The sequence below is a fragment of the Neofelis nebulosa genome, chromosome 3 (genome assembly GCF_028018385.1).
Source record: "Neofelis nebulosa isolate mNeoNeb1 chromosome 3, mNeoNeb1.pri, whole genome shotgun sequence".
Taxonomy (NCBI): Eukaryota; Metazoa; Chordata; class Mammalia; order Carnivora; family Felidae; genus Neofelis; species Neofelis nebulosa.
In genome coordinates, this window is record NC_080784.1 from 200,053,491 (window position 1) to 200,071,504 (window position 18,014).

Here is an 18,014-nt window from a genome sequence, read left to right on the forward strand (position 1 = left end):
GGTGATGAACGGCCCTCCACGGACACTTGAGTATAGCTCTTCCAGGATGATGATGGGGAAAGCTGCTGGGCAAACTTCCTTCATCTTCTAAGAAAATGGCTCTCTCTGAAGAACCAGCCTCTCCTTCAGCTCCAGGAAGACTCAAAGACCTGGAAGGGTTTGGGGTGCCTCTGTGTTGGGGTCCAGGGCCAGCAGGAGGGAGTGTCCAACTCAAGCTCACTCAGCCAGGGAGGAGGTCAGGTTCTATTTAGAGTTTACCACGGGTTCTCCGTTCTGGAGGGTGTCCACCTTACCACATGCTGTGTTTCACAGCCGACTATGCAGTCGCTGTGCCCTTGCCATATCCTGGGTTCCAGGAGTGATCAAGGGCCTGAAATCTCCACGCTGCCTTGGGGGAGGCAGGCACCCACCGTCTGTAACTATATAACATATTTATTGGCTTGCTTTGTTCCTACATGCTATGCAAAAACCAAAAAAGAGTGTATGAATCAGGAGGGGCTAACATCTATAATGCATCAACTACAAATGTTAGTAGTGTAATAAAATGAAGGTTTATGTCCTGTTCACATCACAATCCAATGTGGATTGAAGGAAGCCTTTTCCCCAAGCGCTCATTCGGGATTCGCTCTCCTTTAACCCTTTAACCAGTGGCTTCCATTATCCCTGAAGGCCTTGGGGTCTTCTGTCTCTAGCCAGGCCCCAGGGCAAGAACAAGACATCAGGAGGGTCAAGAGAAGGAGAGGGTCGAGTGCATCATCCTGGAGTGAAGCGCATGCCCCCGCCTGTTCCAGCGGCCACAGCACCATGCCACGGCCACCCAGTGCAAGGGACAGTGGGAAGTGTGTGCCAGCCGAGGGCCCACAGGAAGAGGAAGCATCCTCACGGCCATGCAAGGAAGGGGTTTGAGGTAGTGAGGACCCGGGCTGGAGAGATGCTCCTTAAGTTTTACCTCAGATTGGTGGTTAGGGCGTGTCCCCCCAGGAAGATGACATTTAAGATCTGATCTGATGGATGCAAAGGACCCAGACACAGGTAGAGCCGAGGAAAGAATGTTCTGGACTGAGGCACAGTGCATGCTGATCTCTGAGGTTAAAAGAAGCTTGGCATACTGGAGAAACTTGGAAAGAAGGTGATGTGGCCCATTTCAGAGGTGAGGGAGAAACTGGAAAGAGCTACAGTTAGAGACAGGGGCAAGAACCGGGCTAGGCTGGGGGCTGGGGGCCACGGCAGGGAATCTGGACCGCGTCTCGTGGGCCATGAGTGACGTGAACTGATTTACAGTTTTAAGACTATGCTTTTTAATAATTGCATTTCCAAAACTGCGTCGTTAGCAACACAGGTAGGTAGGTACTGCAGCAGATAAAAACGATTCCTTCCCTAAGAAGGACCGAGGACAGCACAACAAAGAAGTAATCAAATGCTGCCTACTTTCATCTAAGTGTCACAGCAAGGAACACAGGAAATAAGTGCTCTGACAATTCAGTGATATTAAAGTAGCCCCGCGTGGCCCGAGAGGCGAGCCCCAGGAGGATCTCAAAGGGCACTGAGCATTATGGAAGGCGGGGGCAGAGGAGGTGGGGACCCCAGGTGGAATCGACACCAGCAAAGACTCAGAAGTGGCATGAAACATATTTGGGGGACCCAGGAGAGTCTGGGGCTGCAGGCTCGCGAAAGGAGAGACCGATCCTACGGCTCTCTGTGGGGATGTGGCTATAATGGTCGTGTTCGACGAGGCCAATTTCCTATAAGGAAGTGACATCGAGCTCTGAATCAGACAGTAGAATCAGACTAGATCACATGGGCCGGCGGAGATCCCCCAAATTTTGGTGCTCACTTGCTCCTTCCAGGCCAACTGGCTTTTATGGATGACCTTATTAATTTAACTCAATTCATGAGAGAGTACAGCTCGCTCTGTGGGGCTGGAAATGCTGTGCGTTTCTTCACCAGCGCTCTCAGTGTGGGTATGGTTGTGCTGGGAGAGGAAGGCATCATCCGTGCCTTAGGACAGTGATAGCTGTCAGCCACACCACCAGGCTGGGCTGGGGCTGGCAGCAGGTGCCAGGTCAGATCCCTGCACCTCCTTCCTCATTATCTCAAGGAGATTCGCTCTGGCTGGTTACCACCTCCCCGATGCACCGGTCCTGAGCAAATTCCAGAGAGCTGTGTTTTCACTGAGCCAAACTTTCCTTAATTTACACATTCTGCTCTACACAAGGCCTGGGCATGCTGACACAAATTCCCAGCTATTAATTGCATCATTTTGGTATGGAAAGAGAATTCAGGGTGAAAGGGCAAAAGGCTAAGAGCACGACGAAGGCCAGGCCAAGATGCAGAAACACACATCAGACCGCGGTCCTCGACGTGCCTTGGACCCAGGCCAGACATTTGCCCTGAGATTCTTAACAGGAGGAAGGGACGTATGACCTCTTATGAAATTGGTGTTTTCCATTAAATCACAGCGAACCAGTTGCTGAGAAGCACGCAGCTCCTGAGACCCACTAGAAACTTCTCACACGTGGGCTAATAAAGAGGATGTGATAAGAACATTTTCTGCTTACCGTGTTCCTCGGTGCAGACCGACAGCGGGACACTATAATGCAATTTAGGAAAATTAAGTCTAGAGGAAGCAAAATAATCCCACAGATCGTGTGAGCTGCTCTTCGTGGCTCTGTATCATCTGAGCGCAGAGTTTAAAGCAGAGTATGGATTGCGCGCTACGTGACCTTCAGGCAGGCCTTGCATAAAACAACCCCAGCGAGGGGCGTGAGCGTTGAGAAATCTCACATGAACAATCCTCATTCAGCAAATGTCTGTCAAGAACTCATCTGTTCAGTGTTGGGCTCTGTGCCTGGAGCTGGGGACAGACGAGGGAGTAGACCTGTCCCCTGCCCTCGAAATATCTCCGGTCTGTTCAAGGAGATGGACGGATGGCAGGTTACAGCAAAGGCAGTGTGCGTGCCAGAGGGTGTAGAGGGGGGGAGTAAGCGTCTTCATTGGCCCAGATGCTGCAGAGACGTGACCTGGCGTATCTGACGGGGGGCGGGGGTGGAGGGGTGGGGAGTCCTTCTAACCTAATGCTGACCTTCGGTAGAAGGAGCGAGACTTCCCAGTTCGGATTTGATTGTCTAGCCTCCTTTCTCATCGCCCCTGCTTTGCAAGAACAGCAGATGGAATGAGAAGTACGTAATACACATTGCGTTTTAGGCAAGCACCATCAAGAGGAATTAACGGGAACGAGCCCAAGATTTCTAGAGAAACACAAGGGCCGCTCTTTTCTGTGTTTTGCAGTAATGTTGGGTCTACTTTTGTTGGCAGGCCAGTACCTGAATACTGAGGAGCCTCCTCCCTGTGTAAGTAGCCACCTCCCCTACCTACTTGTTGGTCTTTGAAATTTACAAAGCAAGTGGCTTTTTTTCAACCCAGGGACTTGGTGAATTTAAAAACAACAACACGGGGCGCCTGGGTGGCTCGGTCGGTTGAGCTTCCGACTTGAGCTCAGGTCGTGGTCTCACAGTTCCTGGGTTCCAGCCCCACGTCGGGCTCTGTGCTGACAGCTCAGAGCCTGGAGCCTGCTTCAGATTCTGTGTCTCCCTCTCTCTCTGCCCTTCTCCTGCTCACTCTCTCTCTCTCTCTCTCTCTCTCAGAAATAAATAAACATAAAAAAAAATTTAATGGAAACCCTGGAATCGTTCTAAATATTCAATAGGAAAAAAAAAAAAAAAACATTGAATATATTATGACATATTCATATTATGAAGCCATTAAGAATATTTACAAAGCAGTTTCATAATGGAATAAAATTTAAAATTTATAACATGAACTCAGCTATCTAATGTTATAAATAATTTTAGTGTTAAATTGTATATAATTTATTTTTTAATTTTTTTTTAATGTTTATTTTTGAGAAACAGAGACTGAGAGTGAGTGGGGGAGGGGCAGAGAGAGAGGGAGACACAGAATCCAAAGCAGGCTCCAGGCTCTGAGCTGTCCGCCCAGAGCCCAATGCAGGGCTTAAATTCACAAACCGTGAGATCATGACCTGTGCCAAAGTGGGACGCTCAACTGACTGAGCCACCCAGGCACCCCAAATTGTATATAATTTAAATAGTTCTAACTAACATATCTAGAGATAGATATGTTATATCTGTAGATAGGATATATGGACTAGGTAGAGATAGATGAGAGACAGAAAGAGAGAGAGAATCTGCCTGTAAAATCTTTGGTTCTTTATTGTTTGAAATACTTTTTTAAGAATCAAATTGAAGCTATGGATGGTCACCCCAGGACACACACACACACACACAATATCAATCAATCAATCACAAAATATTTTATAAAGTAGGAGGTTTATGGACGGAAAACAGGAGTTTTTAGTAAAGATCCCTTGCGATTGGCAGTAGATAGATAGTAGACAGATTAATGGATAAATAGATGTAACTCATTATATTTAAAATAAAATTCTAAGGCACCTGGATGGCTCACTCAGTTAAGCATCTAACTCTTGATTTAGACTCAGGTCATGATCCCATGGCCAGGGGGATCAAGCCCCGAGTCAGGCTCCCCACTAAGCATGGAGCCTACTTGGGATTCTCTCTCTCCCTCTCTCTCTGCCCCTCTCCTGCTTGCGCACATGCTCTCTCTCTCTCTCTCAAAATAAAATAAACATTTAAAAATAAATTAAATTAAATTAAAATAAAATAAAATAATAATAAAATAAAATAAAATAAAATAAAATAAAAATAAAAATAAAATAAAATAAAATTCTGCCTCTTTCTCATTCCGGAAAGAGATAAACCAAAATATTTATATTTGGTTCTGGGAGCAAGCTTCTCCAGGTCTGGCATGGATGGTTCCTGTCCCTCCTGGTGTCCCTCTGTGCCCTGCCCCACAAAGTCTAGCAAGGCAACTAGATTAAAGATGGACCCCGTCTCAGATTCTTCCAGCAGGTCCAAGATTTCCCAAAGAGACTGCGCTCTGCGAGGTCTTAGTGGTTGCCATAACAGTATATAAATGATGCCCTTGCAACAAAGGTCCAGCGGTCAAATCCCTAAAGAGGTTGCTTCAGTTCAGAACTCACCTCCGTATTCACTTCCCGGGAAGAACATCTCAGCCACCTCCCCACCCCCCCCAACCCCCCCTACTTAGCCAGGTCACTTGTGACATGCCCTTGGGTTCCCCTCCTGTCAGCTTTGCTTTGCCCTGGGTGCTCCGCTCTACTGAAACGCATTACATCATCTAGAGGAAAGGGATCTACCATGTCCTGGGCTCCTGTCATGGGCAGGTGTCAAAGGAGAATCTTTATATACTTTTTACCCAATTAATCTCTGACTACAATCAAATAAAGTAGGTTTAGCCTACTCGTAAATCTCCAATTTGCAGATTGAGCATGCGAGTCAGGGGGGTTAAGTAACCTCCCCCCGGTCATAAAGTGAGCCCACAGTTTAGATCTGGAAGTGGGTGGCTCCATCCTGGGTCCATGCTGTCCCCGGACAGACCAGTCCTCCCTGGTTTCCCCCTCCAAGAATTCCCAGTCTAAGCCCTGCTTGCCTCCAGAGACCAGACCAAGGAGGCGGGGTTTCATAGCTGTAATGCCTGGTTGCTAGGGGCACAGTATCAATACAACCGTGCAAACAGTCCCACTCGAACTAAGCTCAGTGACTTCACCTCTTTCCTTTGGGTCACCAAGCTCTCCACTCCTATCCTGTTCCTGCTCCCAGGTCACTGTGCTGGTCCCTGGTCTCTTGCATCTGAGCTCCTTGAATGTTATAACTTCATAACTTGCCTGAGTCCTCAGTTCTTGCAGGACTCAAGCCTCACTTTCCTTCTAGGAGCGCGCGGGTGGGAATCAAGGGCAGCACGCTGTGTCTTCAGGGAGCTCACCTCCTTCTTTACTCCATCCTGGGGAGAACACGGACTTACTAAATTGCATTCTGCACCCTCGCATCAAATAAGCAGTTTCAAAGTAGAGCCCCAAAAGCCTTCCAGACAAGGGCCTGGTGAGTCCCCACAGCACTGCTGCTTAGCCGAAAATCAGGCCCATCGTGGACATTGTCTTTACTTTTACCAAACTGCTTTGATAGAGCAATGACGGCAGAAGTCATACACTTGGCTTGGGGCTGGTAAGCAACCAGAGAACTGGAATAATAAGAGATGGAATTCAAAACGCAAGCCTCTAGCGGCGCCTGAGTGGCTCAGTCTGTTGGCCATCGACTTCGGCTCAGGTCATGATCTTGCGGTTGTGAGTTCAAGCCCCGCGTCAGGCCCTGTGCTGACAGCTCAGAGCCTGGTGCCTGCTTCGGATTCTGTGTCTCCTTCTCTCTCTACCCCTTCCCTGTTTGCTCTCTCTCTCTCTCTCTCAAAAATAAGTAAACATTTAAAAAATCTTAAAAATATGTATAAATAAATAAAATGCAAGCTTCTAATTCCATGTCTGTCCACTATAATAAAACCACCCCCTGGATTGTTGTACTTATATAACAAAACAAAGTACATAAAGTGCCTACCACATATACAGCCCTCAAAAAATGTTAGAGAGGCTTTAAGAGGAGAACTGGTAGCCTTGCTTTATCTCTGAATTTCTTCAATTGCCATTATTATATGGCAGTCACAGAAATATTTATAACTACTATTTATTTTTCTTCATTTTTAATGTTTATTTTTGAGAGAGAGACAGAGCACAAGAAGGGGAGGGGCAGAGAGAGAGAGAGAGAGAGAGAGGGAGACATAGAATCCGAAGCAGGCTCTAGGCTCCGAGCTGTCAGCACAGAGCCTGACGCGGGGCTCAAACCCACGAGCGGTGAGATCACGACCTGAGCCGAAGTCGACTGAGCCACCCAGGCGCCCCTACAGCTACTATTTATTGAGTGAGTGCTGACCACCCAGCATTTTGCTCAAAATTTTACCTGCTTTGTCTCATTTAACTTCTAGTTGCCAAAGTCACTCTATCACTGTGGGTACTTATATTCGTGGGTGTGTAGAGATCATCTCATTCAAACATAAATTTGAAGTGGCCTCTGACAAAGGTATGTCGGTCACTGGAGAAATTACAGTATCAATGAAAAATTTTAAATCATACTCAAGAAATAATTACACCCTAAATCTAGGTAAAATCTGTTATTTTATGTACCTGCTTAGTTAATAAGCCTATATGAAGAATCTACTATGTGCAAAAGAAAGAAAAAAAGAAAGGAAGGAAGAAAGAAAGAAAGAAAGAAAGAAAGAAAGAAAGAAAAAGAAAGAAAGAAAGAAAGAAAGAAAGAAAGAAAGGAAAAGAAAAGAAAAGAAAAGAAAAGAAAAGAAAAGAAAAGAAAAGAAAAGAAAAGAAAAGAAAGCCAGATATAGTTAAACTATAAAGCAGGAACTTTAAGTCTTTAATCTTTGACTACAAAGTAATTGGGAGTCCAGAGAAAGTTAGTGTGCTGCCCAAGTCACATAATGTGGCAGAGATTGGCTGGGAAGAAAGGCTCTCTCCAGGGTAACAAAGGAACTTAACAAACTCAGGATCTGAGCCCAGGCTCCCACGGTTCGCCATGGCGCTAACTGGTTCAAAGGCAGAATCATGGGTGTGGCGACACAAGGAATGCCCCAGATTCTTCGCCCTTCATCTCGGGCTCAGAACGATTTGAATACCTGGCGCCGGGTTCCGGTGTGGATGTGCTCAAAGACCTAGCACTGCCCAGCGATGGCACCGAGGACCTGTGCGTAGCTTTCAGAAGCCACCATTCCCAGTTTCTATATATGTAAAAGAAAGATATAGGCTCTCACTTTTGAGGGCTGCGCTGGGGGCTGTGCGTGAAAATCTCTCGTAACGGGACCTATTGTTCATAGTCATGGCCATTTGGAGTCTGAGTGGAACGAGGGATCTTACTGTATGAAAGACCACGGAGATTAGTGTCCGGGCTGAGACACGGCACAGTGCTGAATTCAGGTCCCAACACACAGGTGCAGATTCCAGAATTTCTTTGAGGACGATTACATCTCTTGCCAAGGGGTACCCCATCCTGCCACCCCCAGTGTTCAGACTCGGAGCTCATTACTACTGTGTAGAAATACAACTGAAACTTGTGCGTTGATCGTTATCCTGACGCCTTGCTGAATTGCTTATTGGCTCTAATAATTTTTTAGTGGGTTCCTTGGAATTTGCTACATACAAGATCATATCACCTGCAAGTAGATCCCTTTTCTGCTTGGAGGGGCTCGTGTGATTACCATCGGGCCACTCAGGTGCTTCAGGATAATCTTCCTATTTTATTTTATTTTTTTTTTTTTAATTTTTTTTCAACGTTTTTTATTTATTTTTGGGACAGAGAGAGACAGAGCATGAACGGGGGAGGGGCAGAGAGAGAGGGAGACACAGAATCGGAAACAGGCTCCAGGCTCCGAGCCATCAGCCCAGAGCCTGACGCGGGGCTCGAACTCACGGACCGCGAGATCGTGACCTGGCTGAAGTCGGACGCTTAACCGACTGCGCCACCCAGGCGCCCCTAATCTTCCTATTTTAAAGACAGCTGGTTAGCCATCTTAATTGCACCCTCGGTGTCCCTTCACAGCAGCCCCCAGATTATTTGATTGAATAACCAAGGATGGGAATATGTGAGGACATCTTCAGGATTCTGCCTACCACGAGACTTTACCTGCCCCAGACCCCAGCCTCTGAAATGTTTCACCCCCAGCTCAGAGAATCTGTACCACTCCCCTCGCTAGCACCGCAGCCTGCAACCTTTGTCACGGCCGTACCTTCCCTTGACTTACTCAAATGTTCCCTCCTGCATAGGAAAGAAAGTCTGCTGCAACGGGCCTGGAGGGAGCAAAAGACCTCAGAGATGGCGACTATGAAGACCCAGAACTTCGTACGGTAGAGGCATGGCGAACGATAAAAATTTTACCAGCCAGGCCTATAAAGGAATCGGAATATGCAGGTAACATCTGGGGCCTAAAGTCCGAGAATGCACGTCCATGATGCGACGCGGCACAGTAATTAGAGCCGATTCTGAATGAAACAACCCTACGAAAATCCTGCCTCCGTGGCTTCCTAACTGTGGGACCTCGAGCAAGCCTATCGAAACCATTCTCTCTACCTGAAAGTGGTGTTCGTGGTAACAGAACTTACCCTCCAAGCGTTCTTTCGAGTTCTCACCAGGGGCACAGAGTCAGAGCTCTATAGCTATCGGTTGTTATTATCAAGATGCTCTTTTTGAGTCCTGGGAACAATGGATGAGCACAGCAGAGAGAGGGTGGACAGGCAGGGCCGTGGGCGGCATGGGAAGTGTTAACACAGAGCTTGCGTAATGAGCAGCAGCGAGAAAGGGAAGGATTTTGAACTCGGTTGACTCGTTTTGCAGGTAGCCAACGTAGACGTAGCACCAGGACCTAGCAGCAGAGCTCAGTTTTTTAAGAGTAAGGAAGACATAATTTCCCATCCACCCTTGCGCCTTTCTAACTGGGGCACCGCGGGCGGCCTTGGCAAGCTCTCTGAATCGTGGATATAGCGCAGGGCTGTAAGGGAAAAGAGGAAGCACGTGTGATTTCTGAGGGCCCGGCCCACGGAAAAGAGGCTACAGAAGCTCCTCTGGAAAGAACCACCTTGGAAATAGCGATGAAACGCCTTTTTTTCATCCACTCAACAAGCGATTACCGAGTGCGTATCTGCAGGGTGCAGTTACCGTGTTAGGAAGGATCACGCAACACAAAGACAAAGCATGATCCACACTCTCAGGAAGGTCACAGCCTAGAGGCAGATGCAGAAAGACCAACAGATAAATAGGAAAGGGTGAGGTGTATAATATAGAAAGGAGAAACGAGGGGTGGGTGTTGGTGGGTGGGATCCGGGAAGATTTGCGAAGGTCATGACACAACACAGAGCTCGAAGGGAGAGCAGGAGTTTCCAGGGGCTGAGAGAGTGAAGGGTGTTCAAGTCCAGACTCTGGACTTTGGACCACACCCTCCTCCTCCTCAGGCTTCGGTCTCCTAATCTACCCAGTGGAAGAACTTCTTTCCTCATGCCTAGGTCGTAGGCATTCAACACATTTGTCGATGCGCACGTATTTTGTAAATTGCGATGTGCTGAATCTACGTAGGGTATGACTTTGAATTTTTCTCTTTTCACAGATACGCGCTATTTCAAGGATATGATGGACACTCCCTTTTCCTTGGACGCCCAGCCCTCCGTCCCCACGGAGGGCCAACACTGGCACACACGGATGGGGCTGGAAGAAGTGAGTAAAGGCTTGACTGTGTGAACCAAACGTGGGCAGGGCAATTCCTGGCAGCCAGGGGCGTCCCCGTCGCTCATTCCCAAGGCATCTTTCGAGGTGATGAGCAAAGTGAGCTCAGTGAGGTGCAGGGGAACCGGCTCAGACGCCTGCTGAGATCATGGTCCTGGGGAATGAGCACCAAGAAGGGAGGAGAACTTGCACCTGGGAAGGTTTTCTGTGAGGCGTCAGGGTGAGGAATTTTCACAGGCATCGCTCGTCCCCTGATGCTGGTCCCCTTTTCCAGAAGCAGAGTTTGAAATCAGATCTTGTTAATAATAATATATCATTTTGCCCAGATTGCAGGCCTGATGTTGCCTGCTGGTAAGTGAGCGGTAAGAAGTAAGTCGAACATCTCTGACCCCCTTTGTGACCTCGTGCATTAAACAGGAATAAAAATCCCTACTGTGCTTTACTTCAAAAGTCTTTTTGGAAACCACAAACAAGAAATCCATGAAAAAAAAATCCTGTAAATACAAATGCTCTACACACATATATAGAATTTCATTTTTATTATTTTTTTATTAAAATTTTTTTAATGCTTATTTCTGAGACAGAGAGAGACAGAACATGAGTGGGGGAGGGGCAGAGAGAGAGGGAGACACAGAATCCAAAGCAGGCTCCAGGCTCCGAGCTGTCAGCACAGAGCCAGACGTGGAGCTTGAACTCACAAACCGTGAGATCATGACCTGAGCTGAAGTCAGTCGCTCAACCAACTGAGCCACCCAGGCGCCCCTAGAATTTCATTTTAAGAATGCTTTTGCTAATGCTTCTTTCCTTAATGCAGAAATGCATAAAATACAAATGAATCACCCATGGAGTTGCAGGGCAATCCGTCATGGCACCGTGCTAGATTTCATGTCCGTATTCTCTGGGCAGATATATTCCATGCAAGAGAGTCCCTGCGTAGAATATCTGCCTTTTTCCCTTTTCCTATCAAGTTCTGGTTATAAAATAATTTCCCATGTGATAATCAAGTATTAACAGCATAATCTTTAGAGATATATCATACCCCATTATGGGATTTTTAATTATTGTACTTAACCATTGAGTGAAAACATTTTAAAGGCTTTGGTACACGTGATGAAATTTCTTTCCTGAAAAAATGGTTTCAACTGACCCTCCCAAAAGCCCGATATGAGAATGTGCACCTCACAGGACTCCCACCAAAACTGGCTATTACTTTACTAATCATATTTTAAAGGGACTTCAGTGTTCTGTTCTTTTCTCATTTGTACCACGTTTATTAGTGAATGCGAGCATGCTTTTAAATATTTATGGCGCATTCTTCCTTGTGCATTATTTGTTCACACTGTCTATCTATTTAACTTGAGGGCTTCTGTTAATATTGATAAGCAAAGGAAAGTACAAATATTACCACGCCATGCCATTTACCCAGAGCACATCCAGTAGACTTTGGGAGAGCAAGAGGAGGGATGAAATATTGAACGCTTCTGCTTTACACAGGCACAAAGCTGAATTTTAATCATTCATTCAACAAATTCATTCAAGAAGTATGTGTTGTGTGTCTGCCACGGACCAGACACAGTGATAACCTCTGGTAGGCATTGGTAAATAACCAAAGCCCTGCGCTCATGAAACTTACATACTGGTGGGGGGAGACTGGTAATAAACAAATAAACAAATAATAGGCAATATGTTAAGTAATAGTGTTTTGAAAAAAAAAAAAAAAAAAACGATTAAAGCAGGGTAAGGGTAGCCAAGGAAGGTGTTCCCGAACAGAGACAAGAATGAATGAATGACACTTAATCCTTAAAATACCCTTGCAAGGTGAGCATTCTAAGCCCCATTCTATCAGCTCCAACTTTTATGAGCTCCTTGCGCCACTTACCCTCTCGGAGCATTTATTATCTGAGCTATAAAATCTCATCACTATTACGATAGTCCATACAGATCACAGTGTCTAGCATGAAGCTGTCGGTCACTAGATACCAGCTCCTTGAAGTACGGGAAACATTTTGGCCCCCAGCATCTGGCACAGTACCATTTTGTAAGAGGATCCCAAGAGATATTGGTTAAATGGAGGAAAATGAATGCACAAATGGATTCTCAATCTTTTGAAGGGAATCTTGAAATATGAGTAGCCGTTTCATAAACAAAGAGACCCAGGCTGGACTTCTGTGCACATGGAACCCCTTTTTCAGCCTGGCCTTCAAAGTTCTCAGGTGAATATTTGCTGCTATCGGCAAGATCTGCCACTGGGGCAGCCGCAAAGAAGCAGTTTGACAGGGAGGAAGACGTTTCAGGCACAAAGCATATTCAGAGAACAGTAAGAATTTTAGAGCAACTGTAACAAGGGCTGACGACACAGATTCTGGTCTGGTTATGAAAGAATGGAGAATGTTCACATAAAAAGCTGAGCTTCCCTTTCCCCCAAAAAATCACTGATACATTCCCCTTTATATGTAAGTATGCCTTGATGAGAAGAAAAAAATTGTAAGATAATTCTCGTGGGAGTTTTTAAACCCACTATGCCAGAATTTGAGGCTCCATTCTTATTACCGCGTACTTCCTTCATAATATCTTGGTAGCTTTCTGTTACAATACAGATTTCTTCCTTTAGCTACATCACTTCGCAAGTGGAACCATCATCTCCACATATCGAGTCAAGCAAAAGCATGTGAGGAAAAGGATACGGGAGATCAGCACACTTGACCAGGGCGGGGGGAGGGGGGTTGTCTTATAAATTAAGTCAGGACTTGGCCTCAGTTCAGATAAGGAGGGAATTTTACTTCTATAATCAATGCTTGAGTAATCACGTTTTTATGAGAAGCAGATTACATTTTTCATTATAGCCTCATTCTCAAGAATTAATTCTTACTAGTTCTGCACATTTATGTTAAGATTAAACTATCTGTGAAAGGGATCTTCAATAATCCTGACAGAGGCCAGTGCCTAGCTACAACTGTCTTAAACCACTAAGCCGCTGCTCATGCTTCCATTTATTGAGCATTTGCTGTGTACCAAGCACTGTGTTCAACAATGGGGATGCATGAACCAGTGCTCACCATCTAACGGGGGAGGCAGTGGCCCAAACTGGCAGTTCCAACATTCCCAACGTAATGTCAAATGCTAAGACAGAGGTGAGTGTGGTTCAAAGAATCCACAACACTTAGCCCAGCTAGAGGCTTTTGAGAAGCCTTCTGGGGGAAGCAACGCACAGCAGTATTTGACACATTGCATGGTCATCAGTGGTTCTCATCAGGGACCATTCTGCCCCCTAGGGAACACCAGGCAGTGTCCAGGGACAGGTAGGTTGTCCAGACAGGAGGAATGCTACTGACGTCTAATGGTAGAGAACAGGGATCTGCTAAGCATCCTACATTACATAGGAATTACCCACAGCAAGGGATTATCCAGCGCCAACTCTCAATGGTGCTGAAGTTGGGAAATCCATGTTATAATTAAACCTGTGATATAATACGTTATAATATGTTGTGAACTCAGACCTATGTGCATGGATGAGTCCTTTAGAACCTTTATTCCTCTTTTTCCCTCATAATCTAGCATCGATGCAGGTTTATAGTAGGCACTAATACATATTTATCTGATAGGAAAATGGGAGTAGCCCCTAGGGAGGAGCAGAAAATATTCCTGGCCCTGGAATCCTATACTAATTCCATCAGAGGGCACTCACTGCTGGGGGAGATGCAAGGCAAAGAAACCGTCTCATGCAAAGTGGATCGAAATGTCCAAAGACACAAAATTAATTTGGCCACCAAAGGGAGAAATTGCAGGAATACTAAGGAAGCCCCATCCCTAAGACCAGAAGCACGCAGGGCCACCTAAGACAGAGACAACAGAGAACCTCTCCCATACCCATGACCTGGCTAGCAATGGCAAGTGGGAAAAAGTATTGAGAGACCCCCTCTGTAAGGCAGGCATGCAGGGGAGATTGAAAGCTGAGGGTGCAACGCTGAAAAACCCACTCAGCACCTGAGCCGCCACAGGGTGACCCTGAAGGAATAGGAAGCTTATGGATGATGGAGTGAAGAGTGAAGGAGGCCATATCAATAGCAAAATCCAAATGACACTCAGCTCTTACTACACTGGCCAGCAGAAGAACCACACACTTTCCAGGCATATACTGTGGTTCAGCGTTGCACGGAGGAAAAGTAGACATTGAATATCAGAGGGTAAGAAGTAACAGGGGATTCAATGAGCCTTCCCCCACCCCATCCACCTTGGCTACCTCAACTTGATGCCAAAAGAAAGTAACACTAAGACCCTGTATTAGTCAGGTTCCTCTAGAAACATAGGACATAGTAGACAGATGATGATGATGATGATGATGATGATGATAGATAGATAATAGATAGATGATAGAAAGAGACAGATATAGATAGATGATAGATGATAGAAAGATAGCAATAGATATAGATACATGATAGATAGATAGACAGATGGATATATAGATGATAAATAGATGATAGAAAGATAGAGATAGATATAGATAGATGATAGATAGATAATAGATAGATGATAGAAAGGTAGAGATAGATATAGATAGCTGATAGATAGATAGATAATAGATGATAGAAAGGTAGAGATAGAGATAGATAGATAGATAGATAGATAGATAACAGACAAAGACTAGACATAAAGTAGTGATTATGGAGGCTCAGTCCCATTATCTGCCTTCTGAAAGCTAGAGCTCCAGAAAAGCCAGTGGTATAAGTTCTAGTCTGAGTTCAAGACCTGAGAACCAAGAGAACCAATGATATAAATATCAGTCTAGGGCAGAAGACCAATATCTCAGCTCAACACTCAGGTACAAAGACAAAATTCTCCTTCCTTCTGCCTTTTTATTCTATCCAGGCCCCAACTGATTAACTGATGCGCACCCACATTGCCTCAGTCTACTGACTCAAATGGTAATCTTATCCGGAAACACCTTCACAGACACACCCGGAAATACTGTTTAACCGGTTATCTGGGCACCCTGTGGCCCTGTCAAGTTGCCACATATTATTAACCATCATAGACCCCACTGCTGACCTGGGCTTCAAGGCTTTCAAAACACTGGGCATAATTATATTTTCATTTTTCCCTTCCTCACCCTCATGTCTAGCTGTTGTAGAGCCCTTAATGGTTCACCAAAGCCTTTAAAATGTTTACTAATGAAAGCTAACAACTATTTAACTATCTTTGAAAAGCTAGCAATTATTAAGCTTTTATTGGTGCCATCTTCTGTTCCGGGCACAATGCATGGGGTGTCTCACGTAATCGTCCCATCCTCGTCAGGTATCAGTACTTTGGTTACCTTAATTTCACAGATGAGGAAACTGAGGCTCAGAAGGTCAAGTGACTTGCCACGTCCTCACAGCCAGCATATGATGAAGGTGAAATCCCAGTACGGACATCCACACAAAGCCACGCTCGCATCTGCTTGCTTGATCCCTTTCATAATAAGGCTAATGCCCTTCCACAGCTTCACGGCAACAAGAGGCAGGATTGGATCTCAAACCCAAGTATTTTTAGGCCAGATACCACCTGACGCCACTACACTGGTCACGGGCACAGCGGTACACATATTTACAGGCATTTACATGTATTACCCTATACATATGGTGATCTCTAAGAATGGTGAATCCAGGAACTTACGCCTTGACCCTCTGGGAATCTACACATCTGGCAACACATTAGATGCTATCTTAGCCACAACTGAAGAGATAATGGTGCCATGTTGCCTTCTACAGGTGAACAAACAAATTTCCAAGGATTCCAGAAGCCAGCATGTTAAAGGTAAGGTCAAGTCACGAAGTTTGAAACACAAGCATATTTCTTTGCTCCCGAGTTCCTCTTGCGTTTTGCTGGTGGCCACAGGTTAGCTTCAACAACGTGATCTATCGGACCATCCTTCATGAAATAACTAATTTCAGAAAGACCCTCACCCACCTGACACCTTTTTACCACCATACCTGATTGATGAAGAAACTGATTGTGAAAATTCATATTCCGTGGCTGTGCGGTCTCAGGAAGGAATTGCCTTGAAACATATGGGTTGCATTAAATATATAACTAAGTTATTTCTCCAAGCATATCCCCAGTAAAATCACAAGCTAGAAATCTAATCTTAAGACGTTGATTAATTCATATGAAAACAGATTTTAAAGCTTTAGGCAAAGCAACTCAATTTGGAGATGCAGATACAGGTAGGAAGCTGAAAGGAAATCATCAATTTCAGCAATGCCGGAAGCACACATGGAGGACAGCCAAAGAAATTTAATTGGATCATACACATTACAGCTTCTCGCATCATTTTCCCTATGCCTCTGTCTTCTCTCACAATGTCCAACTGGGAACGAAGACAATTCCATGATTTACACTTCCCAGTACTTGAGAGGTACCAAACTCACCTTTTGCGTGTCTAATGCTATATTCTCTAACACATTATTAACAGCACAGTTGCTTTCATGGGAAGGTGTAACAGTTAGGGTCCCAACAGGACACAGATGGCCCACCCAAATGAGGATAATTGAAGTAAGTTTATTTACGAAGGAACTATTTACTGAGGCGCGTGGGGTATAGGGATGATGTGGGAACTGGGGCTAATCGCAGGGGCATTGTCACCATCCCTAGGCCCAGAGGGATGAGAGGACAGTTACAGAAAAACGGAAGAAGAACGCCACCTTGAGAGGAGGAGCAGTGACCATCAGCTGAGGGACACCACCGGCCCAACTGAGCCTCGTGGGAGGGAATTTAAAGGAACACATGCCCAACCTCCCTCTCCCTGAATTCCTGTGGGGACTTCCCAATGGCTGAACCCAACCAGAAAGAGAGGGCAGGGCAGCCGACATGTGATCGATGCTGGTTGGTCCCCAAGGATGGAGGTGAAGTGGGCAGGATAGAGAAGGAAGAGGGTGGATGGGCACAGAGAAAATACCCGCAACAGGAAGCGTGGGGAAAGGAGCCACCAGAGTAGCAAAAACACAGGCTCTGCCCCTCCCTTGCTGTGTGGCCTTAAGTAAGTCACCTAACCTTTCTGGGTCTGACTACCCTCCTCTTTAAAATGTGAAGTGGGCAGAAGTTTCATGACCATCCAATTCAGTAGCATTAACGGAGGCGGGAAACAATAGCTGTTCCCTAGTCCTTCTCTCCTCTCCATCCTGCACAGCCTGACAGACGCCTTTCAGTCCTACACTCCCACAACATAGGAGCTTCCACATCAGTGCCTCCTTAGTCCTTAAAAACGTCAGGACCTTCAACGTGCACAGCACTTGATTCAGAGCTCTTCTCCTTGAACTGATGTATTTCAGTCCCTAGAGACAGCAGGCGAATTGTGTGGACAAAGTATTCTCACACCTCTTGACAGAGAAAGGGACCAGAGCACACAGGGCTCCCGGATCAGACCGTAATCATTTGCTATACAAACGTTCCACATCGCACTAGACCCTTCATAGGCATTACTGAGAAATGAGTCCTGGGGAGAGAGCAAAGAAATGGACCTCAAAATTCCTTTCTTGGTTACAGTTCACTAGAGACATCCAACTTCACTTCTGTGATGGCAGAACCTTCTTTGGCCATTATTCCAAACATCAACAGGTCTGTTTGCCTATGAACACGCTTTGAATCTCCATTGCGACAAGTGGGTTGCGGGGAGCATTTGTCCCCATGCCACCAAGCAGTTCTCAGGCACCAGTGGGGTCTCTGACTCAACCCAAGAGGCACCACCACCCAGAGGCAGCATCAGATTCCACAAGTTAGGGGCTCGGGCCTGCAAGACCACCCCGACTTCAGATG

At 45.8% G+C, this 18,014-nt stretch overlaps 1 protein-coding gene across 1 annotated transcript in view; it reads left to right on the top strand.

Moving 5' to 3' along the window:
- Positions 1-18,014, top strand: part of CLNK (cytokine dependent hematopoietic cell linker) — a 166,329-nt gene that overhangs the window by 92,634 nt on the left and 55,681 nt on the right. The window contains exons 5-8 of the mRNA XM_058723091.1: positions 3,316-3,350; positions 8,774-8,918; positions 10,108-10,214; positions 15,971-16,016. Coding sequence (XP_058579074.1) covers positions 3,316-3,350; positions 8,774-8,918; positions 10,108-10,214; positions 15,971-16,016 — 333 coding nt within the window. The remainder of the gene's footprint in view (positions 1-3,315; positions 3,351-8,773; positions 8,919-10,107; positions 10,215-15,970; positions 16,017-18,014) is intronic.